The sequence below is a fragment of the Rhipicephalus microplus genome, chromosome 4, assembly GCF_043290135.1.
Source record: "Rhipicephalus microplus isolate Deutch F79 chromosome 4, USDA_Rmic, whole genome shotgun sequence".
NCBI lineage: Eukaryota > Metazoa > Arthropoda > Arachnida > Ixodida > Ixodidae > Rhipicephalus > Rhipicephalus microplus.
Window position 1 is genome coordinate 228,732,801 of NC_134703.1, and position 16,562 is coordinate 228,749,362.

At 42.0% G+C, this 16,562-nt stretch overlaps 1 protein-coding gene and 1 long non-coding RNA gene across 2 annotated transcripts; one reads left to right on the plus strand and one right to left on the minus strand.

The window, feature by feature from the left end:
* Positions 1–3,034: 3,034 nt before the first annotated feature.
* On the minus strand, positions 3,035–4,561 carry LOC119172465 (pyruvate dehydrogenase protein X component). Its single transcript, XM_037423579.2, has one exon. The coding sequence runs from the start codon at positions 4,466–4,468 to the stop codon at positions 3,101–3,103; it is 1,368 nt and encodes a 455-aa protein (XP_037279476.1). The 5' UTR covers positions 4,469–4,561; the 3' UTR covers positions 3,035–3,100.
* A 2,831-nt stretch (positions 4,562–7,392) lies between these two features.
* Positions 7,393–14,673, plus strand: LOC142814786 (uncharacterized). Its single transcript, XR_012895095.1, has 3 exons — positions 7,393–7,619; positions 12,071–12,272; positions 14,494–14,673. It is a non-coding gene; the product is annotated as an uncharacterized LOC142814786 (long non-coding RNA).
* Positions 14,674–16,562: the final 1,889 nt, after the last annotated feature.

Genomic DNA, 16,562 nt, shown 5'->3' on the forward strand with positions numbered 1-16,562 from the left:
TGGTAGTGAGCACTGCGTGTCGTGTGTGTTACTCGGGTGGATGTGTGAGTGCTTGTGTGAGTGCTTGTGTGAGTGTTTGCAAGAGTCAAGGTGGTGCTAATTCTTCCAGTACTATGTGTTTTATGGCCTTGCTCACAGTTTCAAAATTAGAGCCAGATAGATCGCCTGATACAGTAAACACCTCAATTAAGCGAATGTCAGTTGAACAAATATTTCAGAATAACCAGTTTTTAGAAGAACTTTTAACTGTTTTCCTGTGCCTTCAATGGAAAAATCTTTCAGTTAATCAAATTTCTAAATATTTCAGTTGAATGAACTCGATCTGCAAACCCAGATTTACTTTAGAAATCAATTAAGTGAAGTTTGGCATTTTTCACTACTGGTGAAGCTGATGCGTTCTGCCCCCAAATCGCTCATCTGTCAACAACGGTGCAACATTGCTTGTGCATACAACACCGAAGAGGCCGTGTGACAGATGAAAAGGAGCCACATGCACTTGCTTCAGTGCCTGAAATGTTTTTTTGTGTTCATCCGGAAGAGTGCAGGGAACACGTTCCAGTAACTGAGGCACGTTATAAGTCTGTATCTCTAGCTAAGGATATAAATTGGAACTTTGCAACAGTTCCTGTCTCAGCAATGAGCTGTGCTACAGACTAGCATAGACTCTCTGGACAACTTTGTCTAATCTTGTGCTTTAAGGGCACCAGTTAAAATGAAAATTATGAATTTATTTTCAAAACAGGTTGTATTTCACACTTTTGATATCTGCTAAGTACAATGCAGTTCTGTATTCTAGTGAATATTTAGTTTAGTGAACTTTTAGATAAGTGAACTTTCGGTCCCTCAAATTAAAGTTCATTGTATACTGGACGTGACCAATCAGCTGTTTATGATTGGACATGGGCTTTTTACCTTATTGAACACGCATTTAAATGATGGTTGCTTGCTTGGCTTGTTGATTCACTTCAACTCTTATACCCGCATGCAAAACGGAAAAGAACTACAGGAAAGGTGCTTTTAACTACAAAACGTGCAAACACAAACACATGAAGGAAGCCCGGACAACTGGAGATGCACACAATGGCAACAAAGAAAAACTTATCTGTGTATGCAATATGCGAACTTATCAATTCGGCATGTTGTGTGTTTCTTCAGTTGTTACTAGGCGTCTTGTGTTTGCGCGCCTTGTCTTTTTGGAGTGCCAACTAGCTCGGCTCACTGTCCATAAAAAAAACTACTCTCTGTCTGGCGTCTGTTTTATGCACTGTTGTTAATCGTGAGCTGTTTGACCTAGGTCTGGCAGTGTTCGCGGAAGCTGTATTTCATTGCTATGTGAGGACATCACCATTTGTCACCTAGCAAAGCGTTGGACAAGTGATGAGCACAAGAAATAAATAAAAGAAAAAATTAATTCTTGCAGAGGCCGGATCGAGCCATAATCTGCAGGTGAGTGACATGGCTATCCAGGCAGGATGAGCATTCCTGGCAGTACCATGATTGCATTACTATGGGCAAGAGAATGAAAGAAAGAGATAGACACCTAGCATCTGCACGAGTTATGGCAAGGATAAGCACAGTGTTCTGTAGTATAGCTAGAAAGAGGGAGGGTCAAGCTTGGTGTAGTCATAGCTAAGTGAAGGTGAGGAGGGAAACATACTCAGTGGTCACACCACTGGTGCCTTGATCATTTTTTTTCTTTTCAGCGACTGGGGTTCAGGAAGAGCAACAGTTTGGGTCCCACATGACACCATAGTGAAGGTTCTGGTATTTCTGACCATGTGGTGTTCTTTAACATGCACCTAAATCTTAAGTTTCTAGTATTGTAATGCGGCTGCCACTGCCCGTACTCCACTGCCAGCAGTCGAACATCATAAGCACTGTTGCAGGTAAGGGAGTGGGTGTGGGCCAATGGCTAGTCTGCATTTCAGGATGTCTCAATAATGAAATCTTGCACGTTAATTTGAATGGCACTATAACACTTAGCTCATATTAACACAGTTTTATCGAAAAAAAAAAAGCGTACAAGTGATGTGGACAAAAAACGTAGGAGCACCGGACCAATTGAGCAACTAGTTTGTTATTTTTAGTTGGCCACCTACAAATGCGCCACCTATACGACAATATATGCTTGTCGTTGAGTGCTTGTGATGAGTATGAGTGTGGCGGTTTTTGTGACAAAGTTTAATAGGGCCAGAGACTAGTTGAATTATATCAAATGCTTTTTGAGATATTCAAGAATTTCAATGTAAAGTAATCCTCACATCCCATGCAACTTTTGAAATGTTTGTTAACTATTCATTTTACAAATCATGGTTGTTTATTGAAATCAGGGGTTCAACGAAAACTTGTCTGGTCATGAATAACCATGGTCAGGAGTCCCAGGAAGACGCCGACCTAAAAAAACTGTTAGAATAGTCTACGTTTCAGCTCATCTGCGGGAGCCGAAACATTTGTTATTTATAAATTGGTGTTTTCCTTTTTGACCACTAGTTGATGGACCCCTAACTTTATTAGTCGGTTGCCATTGAGTGCTCGTCCTGTCTGTTATTTCTTTGTTCGTCTTTTTTAGTTTGCGCTGTTTTTACCATGTTTGGCCAACACCTAACTTCTAGCTTTACTAACCAGACAAAAGTGTGTACAAAATCTCATTGGTGGTACTACGTGGCAGGTTGTGGTCAATTACAATATAATATTCTTTATGTCTTACAGCACAGCTGGTAAGGTGAGCCAACAACTCTCATTATTGCCATTCTCGTGGGTACCTGTGCCTGTTAAAGGCTGTGTGATTGCAGTGAATATTGCCGGCACCTATCATTATTTACCAGCACCAATTTCAGTTCTAGCAGTTGCTTCTACCATGTTGTAACTTGTGTTGGACAGCTTTCACGACAATTTCGTACTGCCAATCTTCTGCACTGCCAATTTTCACCAACCCAATGTGTGGCCTAGTCAACCATTTTCGATAGCTAGTACAGCCTAAATTGAGAGTGCACTCACCTCTTTGGTTCCCCACTGGCTGAATAAATTACAGTGATCACAGCTGAAAGTGTTTATTTCTTAGTGGCACACACCAAAGGGACTAGCTGATGCAATAAATATCCTACAGTTTGTATGAGTGCTTTACAAGAGGCATTCCTAGCATGTTGAGTGGCTGTTCCATGTGATCTTTGAATGCCTCCACAAACTCGGCTGCATTATCATCGGTAATGGCCCGTGCATCGTAGGACAGTGTGGCAGCCATGGCATGTCGTGGCTTCCCGTCGCAGCCAGGCACCATCACGGACCCTCCGACAGCTAATATGGACGCCTGCGGAGGGTTGATCACCGCACTGAACTGTGATATGCCGAACATACCCAAGTTCGATATGGAAAAAGAGCCCCCATCGAATTCGTTCGGCTTCAGCTTGCCCACTCGGGCACGGCCGGCCAGTTCTCTGACGGTGGCGGCGATTCCGTCGATTCCCAGCAGATCGGCGGCTCGCACGATGGGCGTGATGAGGCCGGTGTCGGTAGCCACGGCGATGCAGATGTCGATGTCGGACATAAACTCGACTCTTTCGTTCTTCCACGTCACATTCACAGCGGGCACTCGATGCAAGGCCATTGCTGCTGCTTTAATGATGAAATCGTTCACAGACACTTTGATTCCCTCGGCCGCGTATTTTTTCCGGGACTCTAGCGTTTCGTCGATGCTGCACACTACGTTAACGTAACTGTGAGGGATCGTTGTTTTCGACAGGGTGAGCCGCTTGGCGATAGCACGTCGCATGCTGGTCACTGGCACGTCTTTGTATTCCAGCCCCTCGCTAGTTCTAGTCGGCGGTGACGGCTCAATCGGAGGTGCGGCGGTTTTTGAGGCGCCTTTGGACGTCACGTACCTAGCGACGTCCGCTTTGAGCAGCACGTTGTGGGGACCCGTAGCCGGCACGTCCTCCGCTTTCAGACCGTACATGTCTAAGAGGTGCTTCACAGCCGGACCAACCATAGACGACGTTTTTGCGCTCACCGGCTTCGGTTGGTCAGCTGTGCCTGGTTGGGCGGCGATGGCCGGCAGTGTGCCCGCCGTGTCCTCGGGGACGTCGACGTCTTTCCAGTCCTGTCCTTCCTCGACCATGAGTCCCATGAGCGTGTTCAGCGGCTGCACCCCAGAGTTAGCGTCTTTTAAAATCTTGGCGAGGACGCCCGAGTCCTCGACTTCGTAGGCAACGACCGTCTTGTCGGTCTGAATCTCGCAAAGCACGTCTCCCGGCTGGACGGTGTCACCTTCGTTCTTGAGCCATTTGATGATCGTGCCTTCCGTCATAGTCGGCGATAGCGCGGGCATGCGAAGCTCTATGCCTTTGACGCGTAACAGGTAGGCGGTCTGGTGGACATTGTGTCTCGGTGTCTGACGTGAAACCGACCGCGATTTCCCGAGCAGCCTAAATGTTGGGACGAAACGGCAGGATTTCCCCAAGGCCGCCATCATATCGACCACAGCCGACCCAACGTTAGTAACGTTAAAGTGAGCTAGAATAGGGTAGTGGGCTCACTGGCCGGCCCGCGCCATGCATTGCGGTGACGCCACCAATGTCACACAAACGTGCTTCAGCGCGCCTCTGCGGCGTGGCGCCACCACCGCATTAAATGTAGCGAGCGTTGGCACTGGGGCAGTTGCTGCCTGTTTAGAGTGGCGGTTGGTGTGCGCGAGTTTTCTTACTTTGAGAACTCGCAGCGCTTTGCATCCCCAATCCCCTAGGTTCTTCGGCGAACAGTGATGTGGCCTGACAAGCAGTGACCCTCAGACGAGGTTAAAATGCTTCCGCGGCGGCAAAACCACTGTTTTGCGCCAGGCTGTCGTACAGGTTACGTCCACGTGAAGGGCAGCAAGAAGCCGTCTTTGTTCGGCGTTCCGAAGGATACAGCCCCGAAGAAGCGATGGGAAAGAAATTTGCATCGAGCGTACAAATCCCTGGACGGCACATCTGCCGTGTGTGACCTTCATTTTCAACCGAAGTATGTGCTATGGGACTACGTGCATATAATTTACGTGACTGGACTGCGTGTGACTATAACCATTGTGCTAGAAATGCTTTCTTATTTGACAGGGAAAGTAGCATTTAAATACATATCGACATCAAAGACCAGTCAAGACCCATTAGAAAATATATTTGGTATTATACGTCAGTCATCCGGCAGCAACGACCACCCCACGCCAACTCAGTTTTTGCTAATCATTACTTGTCTGTCATTGTATGGTCTCGTGAAAACAGTTAGCCAGGGGATTTGTGACCAAGGCGAGCTAGCTTCATTGCTGGAGATCAATGCTGCTACTGGCACACTGCCACAAGACGATTCCGTTGGCAGTGCAAGCACTGTGAATGAGTCTACAGTGCCAGCACCTATTGACCACAACCAGCATATTGCTAGAAGTGATTCCAGGCTGATCTTTTATGTCGCTGGCTATATTGCGCGAACGTGTGTCATTAAAACAAACTGCGAAGTTTGCATAACACTACTCACGATGCCAGCTCAAGGAGAAGATTTTCAGCTCACTCGTCTAACCACCTTTCGTGACAAGGGTGGACTGTTGTATCCATCTAGCCACCTGTACAGTTTTGTGAGCAAGCGATAAAACATGTTTACCGAGTGCTTTTCTTGACACAAGTTGCACTCGGACAGCATTTCGGATGTATTGACAATCGTGAAAAAAAAGTTTTCCCAAGAAGTTGGGCGCGCACAACATGCTCCTGGCCTCTCAAAAGACGTAATCAGCTTTTATATTGTTACGCAGTTTTGTGAAAGGCATTAATTCTGGTAGAACCGAGAAGCGGAAAAAGGCAAAGCATCTAAAGTTGAGCCGCTGCTCCTGAAGAAGAAATATCCAGTAAGCAACTGTGCCCAATATATATCTGATGAATAAATTTTCATGTACTTGTGCCCAGTACTTGGGGAGAGTGGCTTCCTGTTTTTCTTATCTGTGGATTTTTACAGTCTTTGCATAGGAATATTCAGTGCAGAAATAGCCAAATCACAGAGCCAAGATTATGAAGATCTGCAGAAAAAATGAGCAACTGAAAATTATTGTGAAATGTTGTGAATTGTGAATTATTGTGAAATGCTGTGAAATGTATAACATTAAGAGCTCGTGGTGAACTCCCGAGTGTGTGCCAAGGTCAGCATCGCTAATAATTTCACACGCTTGTAAAAGGCGTGCGTGACGAAAGTAGGGCCCGAGAAATGCAAAGAACCCAGTTTACAATTGATTGCCGCGCAACGTAAGCTTTGAAAAGTTCACTATCGCTGCGTATCACTTGTAAGAGAATTTAAATGCATCTCATGTTTGCACAGCATCCCTTGCATGCATCGAGTTCTGCATGCAGTTTAATCGCGCGAGTTACGCCGACAGAGTTTATGAAAAGAATGTTTTCTACAGCTTTTTTCACGCGAGTACTGATGGTATTCGGTGTGTTTTATTTAACATCAAATAAAGAGCTAACAGTTTAGCTGCATACGCCATGCTACAGTGTTCTAGATGGTTACCTACGCGCACATGTATGCCAACGGCATACGCACCTAGCTCTACGCTAGTTTTCTTTCTTTATTTTTATTGTCTTAGCGACATCAGCATTAACATTTACACTGCCTAAATTCGCGCGCGTTTTTGTCCAGTGCATGGAATAACAGCGCACAAAAAGCATGATTTCAGTTGCGCACCAACGCCTCCGTTAGGCAGTGCCCTATATTGAAGTCGCTGGTAGCGCCACCACACGTGTGACATACTCGGCGTCAAGCAGGGGAACCCAGCAAGCCCACTACCCTATTCTAGCTCACTTTAATTTCGTTGAGCCGACCAATGTTTCTCGACTAGCGTTAAAGTGGAGTTTCGCTTTTGTATTTCTCTTGTTGCGCATACCCACTGTGGGTGGCACCCCGTAGCAACGTTGCTGGAACATTGTGCACAGAACACATATACAGCCACTGTACCTATACAATGCCACTTGGTTCTAGTTCTAGAAACGTTGCTTAGTGGCTACAGTGGTCATAGACAGTGACTACCGTGGCTGTGGAGAATTGGCCATCTTTCTCTATGAACTGGCCAAGAATTGAGTGGTTTTATAAAATGTTACGAAGTTTGAGAGAAATAGTGGTTTATAATTGAAATAGTGTACATTAGAAAAAAATAATGGTGCTTGACTTGATATACAGTTTTCTTGTTCTCTGATGTGGGGCCTGTTAGGCCGCGTCTGCTGCCATCGGGTGGCACGAACCTTTCGAGGCGAGGGCCAAAACGTTTCGTTCACCCAATAGCCGCTTGAAACCGGCTTGACTTGGCTGAAAATGCATGAATAGACGGCGACAGAATCGCCGTGTTGGACATTTTTTGGGGGACGTTTAGGTGGTGGGAACGAAAGGTCTAAGGTTCCTCACTAACTTGTTAGGATCTTTCCCGAGCGGTGGTTATTTATCCGTGGTCTTTGCTTGGCCGGGAGCCTTATGCATTCGCGAGAACCTCTTCTGCGCATGGATACGTGGTCTCGTTCTGTAATACTGTCTATAAGCAATGTGGTAACGACTTGCCCGATCATGAACACCGTGTGTTATGCTATTTGCGGATGTATGCCGTACGTGTATGTCTGGTAAGTGCGTGTGTAGCGTAAGGATCGATGTGTCGCTTCGGTTAAGTGTATGCTTGCGCCAAAACTTTCATTGAAGCGTCTTCTTGCGTAACTGCGTGAGACAGATACGAAATGCACAAGTTGGAAGCGATGGAATATTACGAGGCGTTCACACGACGTTATTTTCCAAATGGCTTAATTATGCTGTCGCCGATTACGATAATCGGTTTTCTAAGCTATGTGTGTTCTTGTGGGTGTATACAAAGAAAAAAAAATAAAGTTGGAGATATTCTGGGATCGGTATAAATATTCGCTCAAAATTGCCACCTTAAGCGTCTTCTTAAAATTAAACAGTGCCGCAAGGCAGTCGTGCCTTGCGGTGAAGTGCACGCTGTGTATTGCGGTAAAGCATACATATTGCGCGCGCTCGTGTTGAAATTGGAAATGTAGCACTGACATTGGGCCTCGTGTGTGCATTTAAATTGTACACGCGCTATCCTCTGCCTCATCAGTGACGATGCGGCAGTCAGTATTGTCATCATCTTCAGCTTGTGTAACAAGCACAGAACAACTTACCTAGTAAAATACATTTTGTGGCAGGCAATTCGCAAGGCATTCAGATGTTAGTTCATTGCAGGATTAATTCAAGATTGTTAAATGGCACCTTCAAATAAACGAAACATGCATATGAGAAGCTTCAGTCGTACTTCAAAATTTGTGCCATGCCTCAAATTGAAAATGATTATAAAGAAAATATATGCTAAGGCTGGGTGTAGATTACCATTCACAATTCAATTACCATTCATATTTTAGAAACTTAGAAAATTTGTAGCTCATGTTTTCCTATCGAGTAAGCACAAAAATAACTGTTGAAGAATGGTCTACAATTACTCACACAGTTTGCAAGAAATAGATCTTTGAAACGTATGTCGTGCCAGAACTAAGTGCAAGATGGTTAGAGGAAACTGGTTATGACCCGACATAATAGCGCATGTTCGAACGTTTTACATGGGCTGCTTGTTGACAAAATGGGGTGGGAATTAGGTAAGTGCCTGCAGGGATCTGCACCAAGAGACGAAACCTGCTACATCTTTTTCATAATTTTCATTATTGTGTCAAGCATGCGTGCACTCTTTGTTGTTGTGTTCTCTCAGGGAGCAAGTATATGGCATACGCTTGAAATCCATACGTTATCCCTGCGATTTGAAGATGTTATCACAGTGGACATGAGCGTGCAATGTAGTTGAAAACGTTGCTGGGCACCAACTTTCTTAACAATTTGAACCCGCTTATACTACAAAAGTTACCACGTGACTTCAGCCAAATAGTTTCTAACTGTTGTGGTTACTGTCAGATAAAAGTAATAACGAGCTAGTTGTGCTTGGACAACAGTCTTGCTTTACTGTATTAAAATACAGTAATTTAGTACCTGCATATAGAATTGACCATTTAGTTATTTTTTTTATTTGTGGTCCTATTTGTTACAGTTTATTTTCAAAATATTTCATACAAGATGGTTAAGTTTCAAGTCCATACAGTGGGCAAATTTTATCAGTAGTACTGCATGCTGTACAATCACTTTTACTTCTGGAAAGCATGGTGTTCCACTATTCCGGTATGTCTCGGCTGGGCTTCTCGAGCTCGACGACTGTACATGTCAAACAGTTTGCCAAGTGTAACTACTTACTCCACCATAACTCTAAGTTTTGTCGAGCCATAATAAATAATTGGCAGTAAGGACCAGTTACAAAACCCTTTTTTTGTGAAGCACTCAATAATAAGGGACCTAACAATTCTGTACATAAACGATGACAGCAACCACTTCTCTACAAATTGAACGATTAGATTGTACTAATAAAAGCATTAATATAATCAGACTCTTTTTTTTTGGAAAGTAAATACAATGCATAAGTAGTCTTACCAGTCCGTGATTCAATATTGTAGCTAAACTATCACTGAAAGCCAGAGTCATTTACAAATGCCATGTGAATTCCCGGAAAGCGCTAGGTAGCTTTATATAAATTGGGGATGTCTGCAAAAAAGCAAAAAGCCTACGTTTATGTTGAGCAGAAGTCCAAGTGAACATGCATACATATGTTCATGAACTAGTTCCCTGTAACATGTGGTGCAACAGCTCTAGCTTAAAAGCTTCAGGCAGCTTTTATGCTGCTCCAAAAAGATTTTAGTTGCACCACAAGCTCCGGATATGCCCTTCATGAGTCATGTCACTGTGCCCGTTGAGTCTTTAAAAAAACAGGTTTGAAGGGGATGCTAAAAATTTTTTTTGAAGGGGTGAGTAGCAGAGAGCATTAATTTATTAATGAACGATTAGAACGATTAAACAGTGGAACAGGCTAACTGAAATGCAAGTACATAGTGGGAACGAAGATATATTTTATTCACTGCTGTAAACCCATGCTGTAACCTAACGAAGATATATTATGTGTGAACAAAATTCTGCTATGTGTGTGAACGAAAATGTATTTCAGTTATTTATGTGTGAACAAAGTTGTATTGTGTCGGTGAACGGAGATGTATGTCATTTATTGATGTAACCCCCCTGCTATAACGCCTTCGGGTGCTGCGGGGTATCTGATGAATAAAGAATAAAGAATTAAAGTCTTCAATTTTATTATGTTAGCTCTGAGGCTTGCAGGTATGTTAAATGAGCATGGTCACATGAGTAACACCTCATAGGTCAATAATTATTGGGTTGACAGCAAGGTATGAAGAGACAGGATTATGAAAATTGCAGAAGTAGAAGTAATGAAGTTGTCGAGAAGACTTTGTTAACAGTACATTTACAGGCTTCACGCAGAATTTGCTTTCTAGCAGGGTGAATTTACTTTTGCTGATGCTTCCGATGGCATCATTGCACTTCATAAGCACTGCACTGCACGTGACGATCTTGTTTTTTCAAGGTTCATGTACTAATTAAAAAGTATAGGATCAAGAAACTTACATGCTGTCTTAAGGCATAATCAGGCTCACCATAGAGGTAATTGGTGACATTTTAGTGAGTTGTATGTGGGAGGTCTTTGTACATAACATCATAGTAATCTTGCAATGCTGTAGCTTTATTTGTGTAACGAGTGAAGCTTCTTTTCCTGTTAAAAATTTCTGCCAAGCAAACAAGTTCCAACAGTAGGATTTGCCCTTGGGTAAAGCAGGTGGTAAGAGTGAGGTTATTCAGAAGGCCTTGTAGAGTACCCACTGAAGGAATTAGTACCTATAGGGCAAAAATTCCAGTGCACCAAGAAGGGCAAGGGAGGGCGGTGCATGTTAACATTTCAGGAGGGCATCTTCTGGACATCATCCTTCTCTAGCCACAAGCTTGTATGGCCAATGTTTAGCAGGCTCCTACTAACATAAACTAGGTATAAATGTTGCTTCTCTATTGTAAGATGACACACCATATAACTTTTGAGAGTCTCCTCACCACAAGCCCTTACATTAGCCTAAATATATTTTTTTCTACGGTGCCCTTTTTTTGTCCTAAACAGTTGTCTCAAGCAACAATATGCACATTGTGATTGTCTAGCTGGTGACCACAGAGACTGCTCCAGCCATCACGATGTATACTCCACTCAAAATGTAAGACACTGCAAAATCATAGCCTGGTGTGCGTGCATACGACCTTGAAAATGCAAGCAGTGACCACTTCTCTTGTGTTCTCTGCACTGGCGCATGCTTGTTGCACACCTGTTCAAGATTGTGACAGTGAAATTAGTTCTGGCAATGCTGTCTCAGAGGTAAGACTGTGTACACCCTTAGAAACACCATGGTGGAGCGAGCAGAGATTCATATCAAATGTAGTAATAAACTGGCAACACCATGGTGATATAAGTACACTTGCATTAATTTATTACATTTTTATTGAGGCAGACATCACACAGCTAAGCCTAGTTGTGATCTCTTTTCATTATTGTCCACATAGTTTTCCCGTTGGTCACAGCACAGGAAGAAAAATATCTCTGTGGGAGCACCATATTTAAAGCTGGCATGACTCCGATGAAGCATTGTGCGAACTGATATATTGAAAATGGCAATACTTCGGGTCCTATAAATGGTGAACTGGTTGTCACATTCAGCCGGTGATTCTGCAGGAGCTTTAGCATATGCTCTAAGGTCATTTTGCATCAACAATGCCACATACAATAGTTTAACAATGTTTGTTAATGGGCGAGATTATGCATAGCTTCAGGGAGGTAATTAAGCTAAGGGGGAAAATTATAGATGCCTAAGCACCACTGGAAAAATGAAAAAACACAGAAAAAGAGCATCGGTCGCAGCTGAACTACAGAAAATATTTACACTGCACCACACATTCGCATCGTCTAGAATTTTCCCTAATAATGTTATACCAACCTGCCCAGCAACAAGTACTTCTAAGGTAATAAAGTGCAGAATGACACTTGCATAAGACAGGAAACAGGACGCGAGTTAACTGCCATCTATCTTTGTTTGTGCAGGGTGTCTACCAACCTGGGAAAGTCGGGAAATTGGGGCCTTGCTGGAAAACTGGAGGAACTTTGGTAAAACCTGGCTAATTCATGGAAACTGGTGGCAGTCTGTGCCACCATCACAAAAATAAGCATAACCCTTGATCAATACTCAAAAAGTCACTCCTTCGACTGCAACTACAGTGAACAGCTAGAAGAGGCCTAAAAAAAGGCAATGCATAACTATTTCTTCTTAGTGTACAAACAAAAGGATACACCGACCAAAATAACACAAAGTTTACTGATGTTTGGGCACCTGATATTGTTCTGAATGACAGCCATAAGAAAGGTACATCGTATTTAAGAATGACTAGGTGCATGATGTAAGCACCAAAAGTATTTGGTCAGCGTTCCATAAATCTCATTGAGGATATGTGCAGCTGTGTGAAGGAATTCCAGGTGCTGGCATGATGCAAGCTTGTTTTCTTCGACCAGAACACGGTTGCTTGACCAGTCAATTTGAAAGCCTGTATATTCCACATGTTCAGCGAGGGCATTCAAGGCCGCCCATGATTTGGTGACTTCATTTTGAACTGTTGTGTTGTTTAACTCTTTCATTGAAATCACAGGTCTCATAGACTGACATGTTGTCACACTCGTGGCAGACTACAGTGTAAAGAAGACTACAGAAAGTTCCGCTCGGCAGCTTATTCTTCCCAATGATTAAAGCATTCCTTAGTTTTCATGTTCTTCCCAATGATTAAAGCATTCCTTAGTTTTCATGTTGGTACATGCACTATTTTGATGTATGTTCCTTCTACATATCACATACCATATCTGATTTTCCAAGCACAGCATTTCTCACATCGGTAAATTTGTGCATATTTGTCGTGGCCACAAATTCGGCTTGCCTTGAAGGCCTTTTAGTTTGGTGCTTATGTTAGAACTGCCATCACAAGAGGTTTGCTGGGCTATGTCTTGTCTTGTATAATATTACTGCTATTATTATTATTATTATTGGCGATGCAGCTGCAAACGTCCTCCGCTATGCACTTATTGCAGATATTTCAAGAGTAGCACACTCTCTTCTCATTTCATTTCCTTGAGATGGTGTTATTAAATCGATGGGTATTTTTTACCATTATGTTCATAGAAGAGTACGTAAATGAAGGTAACCAAAACACGCAACTTAGCTTCACAAAAAAAAAAGCCTACTGGCTTTTTCAGCTTGCCTTTGTTGTACATAGCTTGGTCACGCCTCACAACAGTGTTCATGCTGTCTGAGACACATCTGGAAGCTAAGTTGCATGTTTTGTTTGCTGACAAGGAAGGCTTCTTTTCAACTCTAGATGGCTCTATGTATAATGAAAAGGTAGTCACTGGTTTGGAAAAAAGCTGAATGAATCATTTTCTGAGCAACTGCAGCCAATCAATTTATGTTAATGGACATGCATCTTCACTTTCACATGCAAAGTCTGGTGTTTCCCAGGGATCAATCATGGGACCAGTTTTGTTTCTCATTTACATCAACGACATTGGACATGGTTTGTCATCTACTATCAAATTATTTACATACAACTACATCAATTATAGAAAAATTGACAGCACCCAAGCTAACGAGTCATTATAGTTGGACCCTAATAAACTCGCATTTTGGTGTCACCATGGCAAATTAACACTTCCAAAACGAAGGCCATGACGTTTACAAGAGCACATAAAACAGAAATGAGTCAATATGAAATTCAAGCTCTCTCCATTGAAAAAGTATCCCTATTTAAGTATCTTGGAATTCATTTATCTTCTGACTTGCCTTAGAATAAGTGCATCGATATCATAACTAGTGAGGTGTCAAAAGCACTTGGATTTATTAAAAGAAACCTTTACTTGGTGAACTATACCTCTAAAATGCTAGTATACACTACACTTGTCCGTTCAAAGATAGAATATGCATCCATCATCTAGAATCCACATCAATCATATCTCATCGATTAACTAGAAATAAAATAAAATGAAGCAGCAGCATTTATCACCAAGTAGTATTCTCGCAACTACAGCACTACAGATATTACACACTCACTTTCATTACCCCTTCTTGAAAAACGCAGACTGTCGTCACTGTTGTTGCATCTTCGTACATTTTATCATAGTAAATGTGCCTTCATGAAGCTTGTACAAACACACCTCATAATATTTTGAAACATATTGATCACCAATTCAAAATACACCCCTTTTTGGCACGCACAATTATGTATCAACACTCACCATCACTTCGAAGCACACATCACTGGAACACACTGCCGGGCGACATTGCTTGATTCATTGATCATGCCGCCTTTGTAAACCAATTCAATATTTTCTTGGACATATGACTTACCTATCTGTGTGAGTTTGTAAGTGCATGTATGCGCTTATTTTTACTCTTCTTTCATTGTAAATATATTTTCTCCTTAAAGATAATAGTCTTGCTTGGGATACTCCAACGCAAAAATTTGGTCTGTCTGTCAGCAAAAAGGCTCAAGTACGACCACATCCACAGCATCCACCAGTATTGCTCAAGTTTCTGCATTCATACTTGTACGATTGTCAATAAAAAGCAAATATTGAGCATATTTGAGGCACAATATCAACACAACGATATTGTGCACTGTGTTTATTTATACTAGAAAAGGTATAAAGAAGTAATTCTAAGCACTGCAGCTGACAATGCGACGCTTTGCATGGAAAGGCGAGTCTCCTACGCTTTGCTAAGACGATACTGTGCTGCTACCTGTCTTGAAATCTACAAAATATGGCCTCCAAGATTGCACGCATGCTGCGTGCTCGCTATAACAAAGGCCATCCTTTCGTTTTCTGAAATTACCGCCAGATGGCACTCATGTCTCACGCAACACCTCCAGGATCCCATTCACCAGTTTTCTCGTGCAAAACATCAAATAAATATTTCTGTCTATTCACTCTTTTCAGGCGAAATACTCACTCTTAAATATTCACTCTTTTCAGGCGAAAATGTCATCTTTCGACTACATTTTTGGTCAAATATGCAGATAGGAGGCAATTTTTTTCATGGCAATTTTCTGTATATATATATTTTTGCACTTTAGCTGTGTCTCTATTATTGAGTTTTCATTCCTGCCTCAATTTTTTTTTCCTTTTGCATCTTTGTCTATGGAACTGTATTTTACATTCTTTACCACTTTAATTTTATAATGGCAATGTTATGATTTGCAAATTTATTGCATAACTAAAACCCCCTGTGTAATGCCTGAATGGGCCTTTAGGGTATATATTAATAAAAAAAAGTGTTGATGCAAAAAGCGGGTGACTGAACGAATAAGTTTATGCCCTGTTACTAACGCTTAATCGGGAACGCGGAGCGGCAAGTGTGAAAAAAGCAAAAAGGCAAAAACTATCAGTTTTTATTTTTTATTTCATTGAAGATTCATGTTGCCACTAAGAGCTGTTGTTTCAGAAAAAGACACTTGGTAAATAAATGTTTCAGAGTATATTCAAAGAAATTCGGAGCATTTGAAGACTTGTGATCCGCTAAGAATTTCTAACTCAGAATCTATCATCTTATCACTAGGTGAACACCCTTCTTTGTGCCGTAATGCATTCGGTATAGACGTAAAAGAATTATATTATTGTTTGCCCCAATGTGAAGATTTGAAGTGTATAAAGCAGTGCATGAGAGAAGATAATGATGAGTTGTTGTTTCAGTGCCAGTGTGGCATCTCTATTGCGTCGTTTTGAGAGCTCATGCAGGCCACCTAAATTCTACCGTTGTGTCTTGTAAGGAAAATAATTTTGTCCAAAAATCTGGTGTCTGCATTGAATCATGAATATACCTGTAATTAGTTATATTTTTCTTGGGTATGTAGACGGGCAGCTGCAAAAGCATTTGAATTGGTTATCATCACACGTTGTTTGATATGTCCATGACTTCTTAGTTCTACTGGACATTAACAATTGCTCTTTACTGGTTGCTAATATAAAAAAAGATGTTAAGGAAAACGAAATGTCAGCGTTTCACTTTGGAGTTTCAAAAACTTGATGAGCTACAGTTTCTCGATTTAAGACAGGCTTTCGTCAAAGATCACATATATAGCAATACCAACCTAGATTCATAAAGCCAATTCTGAATTTTAATTCTGGCCACTCAAAACCATACAGGGATTCATTGCGTCAACTGTGCTGGGTGCCGCTCTTCAGAAGTTACGTGAGCACCTTATGGCGCATGCATTTGATGCACAAGTTGCTCGCCTTGCAAATTCTGGCTTTCCGAGTGACGTGATTTGCTCCTTGTCAGAAAAACTTATTTCAAAAATCGAGAAGTTTTATCATTGTGATTCTATTGCACTAGAAATTAGCAAGAAAAAAAGGCAGGCAGTTATCCCATACGTACACAGGATAGCACATGGTTTGAAAAATGTTGATGCTCGTTATTGCATAAACATGTCATTCTCAGCACGTAATAAAGTACATAATGTGTGTACTTTGGTAGATAGAGCATTGTGTCAGCAGC